The sequence below is a fragment of the Lithobates pipiens genome, unplaced genomic scaffold, assembly GCF_037356315.1.
Source record: "Lithobates pipiens isolate NorthernLeopardFrog02 unplaced genomic scaffold, aLitPip1_a1.2 Scaffold_10, whole genome shotgun sequence".
Taxonomy (NCBI): Eukaryota; Metazoa; Chordata; class Amphibia; order Anura; family Ranidae; genus Lithobates; species Lithobates pipiens.
In genome coordinates, this window is record NW_027507686.1 from 25,185,536 (window position 1) to 25,196,627 (window position 11,092).

The 11,092-nt window shown below is 44.2% G+C and overlaps 1 protein-coding gene across 1 annotated transcript in view; it reads left to right on the forward strand.

Annotated features, from left to right (window-relative positions):
* The window catches only part of GPI (glucose-6-phosphate isomerase), a 37,962-nt gene extending 28,289 nt beyond the window's left edge, over nucleotides 1-9,673 (forward strand). The window contains exons 10-18 of the mRNA XM_077452968.1: nucleotides 2,265-2,325; nucleotides 3,104-3,147; nucleotides 4,412-4,564; nucleotides 4,656-4,785; nucleotides 5,229-5,305; nucleotides 5,613-5,741; nucleotides 6,583-6,658; nucleotides 6,774-6,840; nucleotides 9,210-9,673. Of these exons, the coding sequence (XP_077309094.1) occupies nucleotides 2,265-2,325; nucleotides 3,104-3,147; nucleotides 4,412-4,564; nucleotides 4,656-4,785; nucleotides 5,229-5,305; nucleotides 5,613-5,741; nucleotides 6,583-6,658; nucleotides 6,774-6,840; nucleotides 9,210-9,333 (861 nt within the window). The 3' untranslated portion in view covers nucleotides 9,334-9,673. The remainder of the gene's footprint in view (nucleotides 1-2,264; nucleotides 2,326-3,103; nucleotides 3,148-4,411; nucleotides 4,565-4,655; nucleotides 4,786-5,228; nucleotides 5,306-5,612; nucleotides 5,742-6,582; nucleotides 6,659-6,773; nucleotides 6,841-9,209) is intronic.
* Nucleotides 9,674-11,092: the final 1,419 nt, after the last annotated feature.

Consider the following 11,092-nt stretch of genomic DNA (forward strand, 5'->3'; position numbering starts at 1 on the left):
TCTCCAGATTTGTGTCTGAGGTCTACAGAGATTTCTGCAGCATTGAAGGTCCTAATTGTCTCATCTGTAAATGAAAGTTTGGAACCACCGGGACTCTTCCTAGAGCGGCCCACCCAGTCAAACTGATCGGGGGAGAAGGGCCTTATTCAGAGGTGACCAAGAACCCAATGGTCACTCTGACAGGGCTCCAGTGTTTCTCTGTGGAGAACTGTCAAGAAGAAACTCTCTGCAGCACTCCACCAATCAGGCCTGTATGGTTGAGTGGCCAGACTGAAGCCGCCACTCAGTAAAAGGCACATGACAACCTGCCTGGAGTTTGCCAAAAGGCACCTGAAGGACTCTCGTACCATGAGAAACCATTCTCTGGTCTGATGAAACAAAGATTGAACTTTTATGCCTGAATGGTAAAGGTCATGTCTGGTGGAAACCAGGCACCACTCATCACATGGCCAATACAATCCCTACAGTGAAACATGGTGGTGGCAGCATCATGTTGTGGGGATCTTTCCTCAGCAGGCACTGACCGACTTGTCAGGCTTGATGGAAAGATGAATGCAGCAATGTACAGACATCTTTGAGAACCTGCTCCCGACCTTAGACTGGGGCAAAGGTTAACTTTCCAACAGGACAATGAGCCTAAGTACACAGCCAACATAACAATGGAGTGGCTACAGGACTGTAAGTCTGAATGGCCTTGAGTGGCCCAGACTTGAACCCAATTGAACATCTCTGGAGAGATCTGAAAATGGCTGTGCATTGACACTCTCCATCCAACCTGATGGAGCTTGAGAGGTCCTGCAATCAAGAATGGGAGGAAAAACTGCCCAAAAGTGTGCCAAGCTTGGTGTCCTACTCAAAGACTTGAGGCTGTAATTGGTGCCAAAGGTGCTTCAACAAAGTATTGAGGAAAGGCTGTGAATACTTCTGTACATGGGATATTTTATTTTAAAAAATGTACATGGATTTCAAACAAACTTCTTTCATGTTGTCATTATGCATTATTGTTTGTAGAACTTTGAGGAAAATGAATTTTAATCAATTTTGGAATAAGGCTATAACAAAATGTGGCAAAAGTCAAGTGCTGTGAATACTTTCCAGATGCACTGCATGATATTCCACAACAGGACTTGGGAGCTGAGTGAATTTCTGGCAGACTAACAAATATATTTTCTTTACTTGTAGGGACTTTTTAAAGGGATGAAACATGATAAAATGTGCATGTATTGCTGAGATGTATGGCATATGTTATGCCAGAGGCATGGTGGGAGTTGTAGTTTTTCACCAGTGGCAGTGCTAAGGTTACCTACCCTGGTCTTATTTAAAGGCCCAGCAGTATTGAGGGGGGGGGGGGGTCAGGCGCAGGGGTGTCGTGAGAAATGGTAAAACCAGCTCAACCACCTGCTTTTACCCCTATATTAAAGGCTCACCTAAAATGTACCTTGCTTACCAATGCTTAGAATTTCCAGTAAGTCTGCATATCGAATACGTGCAATTTTTTGTGTTCTTCCCCCCCCCCCCCCCCCCCCCCCCCCCCAACACTCAGCAATGTGAACCAAGTCTTATGCCCTGGGCACACTATCAGAAATTCCGCCAGCAAACATCCGATGAGAGCTTTTGGTCGGAAAACGTGATTGTGTACAAATTCCTACACACAATTCCTACACGTGCTCCGAAGCATTTAACTTATTTTTCTCAGCGTGTTGTATGTCACCATGTTCTTTACAGTCGAAAATTGAGAACTTTTGTGTGTATGCAAGACGGCTTGAGCGGAATCCCGTCGAAAAAACAATCAGCTTTTTTCCGCCCCAAATTCTGATCATGTGTACGTGGCACTAGACTGGGGTGCTTTGAGACAAAAAAAAACGTTAAGGCCGTACTGACTGGGAAGGTTGAAAAACTCTGGTATACAAAATGTGATTTGTGTTTCTTTACCTGAAAAGCAAAAACCATTTCACATAACTCCATACTGCTACCTCCGTGGGAATCTCCTCTGTACTCAGCAGCCCGCAGTCTGGAGATCCCAGGTTACAGGCAGCTGTCGGGTAACACGACCTCTCTACTTTCTGCTAGTTATTCTCAGGCCTGACCTTTTTTATGCTTCTGGGGGCTGACTGTCTACTCTACGCATGAAAGGTCAGAGAGCGTTTCAATGTCAAGGCAATCTATTCTGAGTGCTGACCTTTTTTTTTTTTTTTAAATGGATTATGTGTTTTTAATATATACAAAAGTATTCATTTTTTAACTAAACTACTATATTCTTTCAGTGGGTCGGAGGCCGTTATTCTCTCTGGTCTGCAATTGGTCTCTCAATTGCCCTTCATATTGGTAAGTACAAGTTCATATGTAAAAAGACAGGGCAGTGCTTGGAAATTCTGCATGCATATATAATATGCTGGCATTCATAATTCCTATTAAAACAGTTTACCATATAAACAATACATGTAATGAGGGGTAATCATCACTAGGTGGCAACCATCCTTAAAGTGCTAACAAAGTCCCAAAAGTGCAGATTATCTATATAAAATTGCAGTCTTCAGAGGTCGCCGATCAGACTCTGATTCGGCGGTATTACGTCAGCATGTACAGGCCTAACTCAACGTGTTTCGTGTGCACGCACGTCCTCAGGATCTGCCCAAAACTGACATCAATGTGTGCCCCTATAAATGGCCTGCTAGCATGGGCCAGCTGCAATATTGATGGGTGCCATTTTACTGTAGTCCGCTACTTTCCCAGTAGGCCTTTTTCGTGTGTGTGTTGTCCCGTTATTGATACATGATGAAGTTGGTGCTTTGTATTTTTCTTTTTTTTTTTTTTTTTTTTTGGCAGAACCATTGAAATGACTTGCAGGTATCGGAGCCTCTAACATGAATTACTATAGTCACAACTCTGGGTACATTAAAATAATGGCTAGTGGGGAAAATGCTCCTTTACATTGGTTAGTGGGCAAAATGGCACTTGCATTGGTAATCAGTGGGAAGATGGCTAAAAAAATTGGTGTTTATCTGCAAGGCAGAAACTGACTGTTGCTCAAGGAACCTCCATAAAGAACCCTGGTTGGTTTAAGCAAGTGGCAGTTTTATGCATTACCATTTTTTGTTTACAGGTTATGATAACTTTGAGAAACTTCTGGCAGGAGCTCACTGGATGGTAAGTAACCACTATGCTCATTAGACCACCTTTACAACTGTTTTCTCAGCCTGGAAGGTCCTGGTTGCATGTGTGATTCTTTTGTGTTCTCTTATTTTGCATGCACATGGCTGGGAGTTTTAAAGCCTGCAATCTCGTATAAACCGCTTCTGCTAGGAATCTTCCCTCTCTTGAAGTGAAGCTACCAAATGCGTTTTTATTTTATTTTTTTTCTCTGCATATTGGATGCAGATTTTAGTAAAGCATATTGCTAAGCAGTCTGCTGCTAAACCAGCCCCAGTCTGCATCTTGGTCCTTCCTAGCTTTAGTGTGGGTGTGGCTGCAGCTAATGAGAACCCAAAATGTAGAATATTACTTAAGACCAATAAAAAATGTATAATACGGCAATGCTTACTGAAAAGTGTCCATGTACAGTATAGCAGGGCTCAAAATTTTAAGTCCTGAGCCACTAGCCAGGCCTTAAGTTACTGGTCACCGGTTACCCTGTCCCACCCCTAAACATGCCCTCGTAAATTATCTCATGAATCTTGTATATGAATGGCTATGCTGTCAAAGTCCTGCCTCCTAGACCAGCTACTCTAATAGCTTGCTGGTTCAGGAGGTGGAACTTTGACAATGGAGCTACTCGTACACAAAGTGTGTCTCGCCAGGGATTTCCACTCTGCGATCCAACCTCCAGATTCTCCTGGCTGATCGCTTCTGCAAGTAGCGGTGCAGCCTTTTGTTACAGGACATCAGTGGTCTGGGGGCAGGGAGCCCTCATCTGGGCCGCTCTGATGGCTGCTTCCAGAAGTGATCAGCCAGGAAACTGTCTGCCCCTGCTCCTCTGTTGCCCTCTGCTAAATTCCACTTGCCAAATGCGAGCAGAGTGGATATTTTGAGGGCTATAGTATGCACTTAATACTTGGTCAGGGCTTCTTTTGCATGAATTGCTGCATCAATGCAGCATGGCATGGAGGTGATCAGCCTGTGGCACAGCTTGGGTGTTATGAAAGCCCAGGTTTCTTTTGATGGCTGCCTTCAGCTCCTCTACATTATTGGGTCTGGTTTGTTTAAGTGTACATAGAGCCAAAACCATAATGAAGGCACAATCTTCCATTGACTTTTTTTTTTTTTTTCCCCACTTCCTGTTTGGCTATGGGACAGGAAGTGAGGGGAAATCTCTTCACTGGGGTTCAGAGGGCTAAAAATTACCAATTTGGGTATTAATCTGTCATTCTAAAGTATTTTGCTATATTTTTCACTGACATTCCCCATGTTACAGGACAATCACTTCTACAATTCTCCTCTGGAAAACAACATCCCAGTAATCCTGGCTATGCTGGGCGTCTGGTACATCAACTTCTATGGGTGTGAGACCCAGGCCCTGCTCCCCTATGACCAGTACATGCATCGCTTTGCTGCCTACTTCCAGCAGGTCTGTAAGCCAGCGATCAACTGTTTCCTGATTAATTGCAATAAGTTGACTGGGAATGTAAAATTTTATTTTTTTCTCCCCCATTTTAAAGGGTGACATGGAATCCAATGGGAAATACATCACCAAGTCAGGGGCTCGTGTCGACTACAACACCGGGCCTGTAGTGTGGGGGGAGCCTGGAACCAATGGGCAGCATGCCTTTTATCAGCTCATACATCAAGGTTGGTATGTGCCATATGGACATGACTTTAAAGGGAAACCAACCTCGACTGGGTTTAAAATCTAATTGACATTAGTGTTAATAGGAATTGGCATGTCCCAACTTTGTAGACCCCTTAAAGTATTTTCTTTGCACCTCTTATGTAGGGTGGTCTGATATCACTGTGTATTAGAACACCCGCATGTGATACAAGTCTCCTGGATTGAAAGAACTGAAATCCAATGAATGGAAGGGATGGGACAGTCAGGCTGGGGAAGGAAAGGGCTAGATGACACTGGACATCCTTCAGACAGGCAATGAGGCAGGCTCTGACTTGAGAAGCTCAGGGTGCAGTGAAATCAGAGTAAGCAATGTCAGTACAGGAGAGGAGCCGGTACAACTGCAGGACTGAAGGGAAGGCTGGAGGTCCGCTTTCATTTTACTAATTCTAATTTCTCGCTATAGGAACTCGCAAGATTCCATGTGACTTCCTGATTCCAGTAAAGTCCCAACATCCAATCAGGAATGAGCTGCACCACAAGGTGAGACAGCGGAACTCTCCTACAGGAATTTCTGAATTCCGCCAACTCCTTCTGTGTTTTGAGCTTGTCTGCCCATGGCCAAAACAACCACCCCAACCATATACAGCTATTGAGACTAATTTAGACTTTGGGGGGATTATGGCACACCTGATGGTTTTGTTATCAATTATTTTATTTTTTTTCCCCAGAATCTCTCAAATGGCAGCTCTGATCAGCTCTGTCTCTAATTCTTTTATTGGAAAAGACTGTAGTCCTTTAGATGGTGTCAGATTCCGCTGCACTTGTAACTGATCTTCTGTTTTGTTAGATCCTGTTGGCCAACTTCCTGGCCCAGACAGAGGCTCTGATGAAGGGAAAGTCTACAGCAGAAGCCAAAGCTGAACTGCAGGCCTCCGGACTGAGTGGAGAGACACTGGAGAAGCTGCTTCCACATAAGGTGATTTTCATGAATTCATTACTTTTATAGCCTTTCACTCTCTTGTTATGGCAGGTGGTTGATGCCTAGAATCCCTGACCACATTTTAAGCAGCTTCACTTGGTGATATTAAAGGCAGGTTAAAATAAAGAAACGTAATACTTTCCTGCACTGTGCAAAACCATTATAAAGAGCATTCCTTATCCTCTTCTCTGGCCCCTGCTGAGTGCCCCCCCCCCCCCATAGCAAGTACCACCCAAGCTGCTGCACTGTCTATTCACATACAGAGTGTGTGGTGCCGCTCATCCTTGCTCCGCCCCGCTCTCGTTCGCTGTGTATGACAGTGGTGGGAGCCAATGGCTGCTGCTGCTCTCTTGCACACTGCTGGATTGAGGGGGCTCGGGTAAGTATGTGGGGGTGGGCTGAGGGGGCTCTGTTTAGAGCCCTCCTGCTCATTCTGTAGTGCAGGTGAGGCTGCAGAGAAGGATTAAGGAATGTTCTCAATCCCCCCCCCCCCCCTTTCTCCCTCCTATGTTGGCTTTGTCTTTGCTGCCCACCAACTGAATCACTTTGAGCTGCAAGTAGATGGAGATGTCTGCATAACGTGGGCACAATACTCCACTTTGTGGTCTGTGGAAAAGTCCAACCTGACTTGTGATCAAAGGCGGGGATAATGCTGCCACTTGGGTATGTCTGGTGCAAGGGAGAATGTGGCCAGGTACTGAAGGGGGACTGACTGGCTGGGAACACTGATGTTTGGGCGGGTACTGAGGGCATCTTGATATGGTATGATACAAGATGTTATGTCAGTCTGTGCATAAAATCACTTCTTTTTTTTTTTTTTTTTTTTTTTTTATTATAGGTTTTTGAGGGGAACCGACCAACAAATTCCATCGTGTTCACCAAACTGGACCCATTCACCTTAGGCAATTTAATCGGTAACCATTGTGTGGTTTTTGTGTTTGTTTGTTTGTTTTTTTTTCTCTGTAAAGCTTGTATATGTATTATACATGCGCACTTCTGACTCTGTATCCTTATTTTCTTCACTTCTAGCCATGTATGAACACAAAATCTTTGTCCAAGGCGTTGTGTGGGATATCAACAGCTACGACCAATGGGGGTGAGTATCCTTCCTGCCACCTCCCCCACCCTTGTAAATTCCTGAACCATGGTCCTATCCAATATTGCTTCCCTCCTGTATACAATATTCAACAAAAGTGAGTACACCCCCTCACATTTCTGTGAATATTTTTATTCTATCTTTTCATGTGACAACACTGAAGAAATTAAACTTTACTACAATGTAAAGTAGTGAGTGTACAGCTTGTATAACAGTGTAAATTTGCTGTGCCCTTAACTTAAAATGTCTAAACTGCTGGCAACAAAAGTGAGTACACCCCTATTTGAAAATGTCCAAATTGGGCCCAAAGTGTCAATATTTTGTGTGGCCACCATTATATTCCAGCACTGTCTTAACCCTCTTGGGCATGGGAGTTCACCAGAGCTTCACAGGTTGCCACTGGATTCCCCTTCCACTCTTCCATGACATCATGGAGCTGGTGGATTTTGGAGACCTTGTGTTCTGTTTAAAGAAAGTGGTTGTATACCACTTTAGAACACTTTTACCTACAGGTAAGCCTATAATAAGGCTTGCCTATAGATAAAATATCTCCTAAACCACACAGGTTTAGGAGATATTCACCTTGCATGCAGCCGCTGATGTCGGCAGCGCATGCACTCCAAAGGTCTGGCGGATGCTGCCAGACCCTCCGTTAGGGAGGACTCCCACTCCCATGCGCAGGATTGATGTTATGGTACTGCCACTCAGCACCAAAGCCGTGAACCCAAAGGAAATGCAGAGGGGGAAACGTCAGCTCCCTCGGCAGTGACTGGGATGCGATGCCAATGCTTCGTTCTAAGGTAATTTTTTACCCCCCCCCCTGTTTATACAAGCACTTTAAGGATGCCCCACAGATGCTCAATAGGGTTTAGGTCTGGGGATATGTTTGGCCAGTCAACCTTTACCCGCCAGCTTTAGCATGGCAGTGGTCCTTTTGAAGGTGTTCGAGGTTGTCATATTGGAATACTGCCCTGCTGCCCAGTCTCTGAAGAGGGGGGATCATGCTCTGCTTCAGTATGTCACAATACATGTTGGCATTCATGGTTCCCTCAATGAACTGTAGCTCCCCAGTGCCAGCAGCACTCATGCAGCCCCAGACCATGACACTCCCACCACCATGCTTGACTGTAGGCAAGATGTACTTGTCTCTGTACTCCTCACCTGGTTGCCGCCACACACGCTTGTCACCATCTGAACCAAATAAGTTTAATCCATGTCCTTGGTCTGCTTGTCTTCAACAAATTGTTTTTGCAGGCTTTTTTCATCTTTTTAGAGGAGACTTCTTTCTGTGACGACAGCCATGCAGACTAATTTGATGCAGTGTGCGGCGTATGGTCTGAGTACTGACAGGCTGACCCCCCCACCCCTTCAAACTCTGAAGCAGTGCTGGCAGCAGTCATGCGTCTACTTCCTAAAGGCAACCCCTGAATGTGACGCTGAGCATGTGCACTCAACTTTGGTAAACCAGGTCGAGGCCTGTTCTGAGTGGAACCTGTCCTGTTAAACCGCTGTGTGGTCTTGGCTACTGTACTGCAGCTTTTTGCCAGCGGTTTAGACATTAATGGCTATGAGTTATTTTGAGGGGACAGCAAATGTACACTGTTATACAAGCTGTACACTCACTACTTTACATTGTAGCAAAGTGTCATTTCTTCAGTGTCACATGAAAAGATAGAATAAAATACTTACCAAAAATTTGAGGGGTGTACTCACTTCTGAGATGCTGTATATGTGGAAACTGTGCAGCACTGCTTCTGCAGACTGCAGAGGAGGGTCCATCAGAGACCTAGAGGTCTATTTTATTGTTTCTTCACCCAGAGTCCCACTTTAAAAAATTTTGAGTAATGTGAGAGATTTTTCTTTGACAATAAAGAACTAACCTAATTCTAAGAGATTTGGAAGCGATACACTTTCGCACCCCCCCCCCCCCCCCTTCCACCAGGCTCCTGGTTGCAGTTATGTCATCAAGTACAATGCAGAACCAATAGCGATGCAATGTACATGAAGACAGCGAGGGACCACCCAGAAGACAGAGCCAAGGATAGTGGAATGGGGAGTAGGGCAAAAACTCTTACACAAGTATAGCCTCACATGGTATAGAGCTACTCAGATAGATAGAGATATATATATATATATATATATATATATCTCTAATTTCACAACCATTGGTGGGGGCACTTGCCACCCAAGGGGATTTTTGGGCCACTGTTTATAAATCACACTCCAGAACTAGTCCACTCCCCTGCCATTATTTTACAATACGGACTTTGGGTGGTGTTTATAAATTGGAAACTAGGCATCCCATATTTTTTAGCATGACAATCTAAGCACTCGCCTGATTATATTCTGACCAACATTTTCCTGAACAGGGTGGAGCTCGGTAAACAGCTGGCAAAGAAGATTGAGCCGGAACTCGAGGGTGACGCAGCCGTCACCTCCCACGACTCTTCCACAAATGGTCTCATTGACTTCATCAAGAAGCACCGGCACTGACTCGGAGCAGCCCTTCCAGACGGCCACACTTGCTGTGCCCCTCTGTCCCGTTCTCGGCTTTAGCATAAAGGCACTTTTTCCTCTGACTGTAGTATGTTTTTGTGACTTTTCTGTCGTTCTGTGTTCCGTCAATACACGGCGAAAACACCACAAATGACTGCTTTTTGTCCTGTATGTCAAAGGTTTATGTAGATGTTGCTGCACTGTTCAGATTGCTGGGATCCGAGGACCACAGTCTGCACCTGGTCCCCCCGGGCACCCACAAACATGTCCTGCATCATGCACTGTCCTGTTCTGTGCAAACTGGAGTTTACAGAATAAAAACAATCATAAAACCATGCATGAGATTTTGGCTTTATTCCTAGTGTCTTGACTTTTTTTATTTTTTTTATTGGAAGAGGTGTGTGTTTTTTACACTTGCATGTGCAGTATATTTTCACAAAAGAATGCAGTTGTACTGTACAAAATACAATTACAGCTTCTAACTGCATAGAACTCAATAAGAACTTGCAGCCCACCCAGTGGCTGAAAAAAAGATGACCGTGCTAATAATTAATATTGCGCTCAAGTCTGATAGCAATTATCTGTATTTTACCCAAATATCCGATCTATAATCAGGTCTACTGGTGCATTAAGCCAACCTCCCCCAATCTCTCAAATTTAGTGGGGCATCCCTGGTGCTGGTAAACCTTTTTCATGTCTACAAGTAGTAGCCATAAGGTCTGGCCATACCTTCAGGGAAGAAGGGGTGCTTTTCCAGTGGAGAATAATTTAACATGCCTGAAACAAGGCTCCGGATACAGCTTCCTCCTGACTTTACTTTTTTTTCTTCTTTTTTTTTTTTTTTTTTTTTATAATGGCTGGCTTACTTCTGGGAACAGCTCTGCCTGTAGTGCCCTATGGACTTTCTGCATTTTGTGGTGCAGATACTCCTCTTCAACCCATTCTATGTGCCACTAACTTATCCTTAATCAAAATAAAATCAGTAAAGACCCCAGAATGATTAAGCCCTAAAGGAAAGGTTTATGTATTTTAGTGAGCATATTGTGGGTCGTTTTCCAGTGTTTACAGTAAAGGGATTGCTGACTTCACATATTCAATATTTGTTACTGTATTGGAGAATTTCAGACTAGCCACTAGAGGGCACTCTGTGGCTTGGTGCTGACCTAATCAAAATGCTAGCTGCTTGGTTGTCATGTTGACCCAATTGCTTTTGATCCATTTAAATTGCTGACCTGAAACGAGTGTGCAGGAGTTCAGTTTCTTCTACTCCAGAGTAGTTGCAACTTAAGTGCTGTGACAGCCAAGCAAGGAATTGACAATATTCAGGTCAGTAATGGCACGTTTGCAGTAACATCTAAGAGTGCCTTGAAAGTGTTCATACCCCTTAATTTTGTCATGTTACAAACAAACCTAAATGTATTGTGATTTTATTTAACGGACCAACAGTGGCGCATAATTGTGAAGTGGGAAGATTTTATTTTTTTATTTTACAAATTTGAAAAGTGCACTTGTATTCAGGACCCCTGAGTCAATACTCTGTAGAACCACCTTTCATTGCAAGTCTTTTTGGGGATGTCTCCCTGCTTTGCACGTCTAGACATTTTTTTTGGCTGTATGTTTAGGGTCGTTGTCCTGCTGGAAGGTCAACCTCCACCCCAGTCTTTTGCAGACTCGTTTTCTTCTAAGATTGCCATGTATTTTTGGATCCATCCATCTTCCCATCAACTCTAAAGAGCTTCCCTTTCCCTGCTGAAGA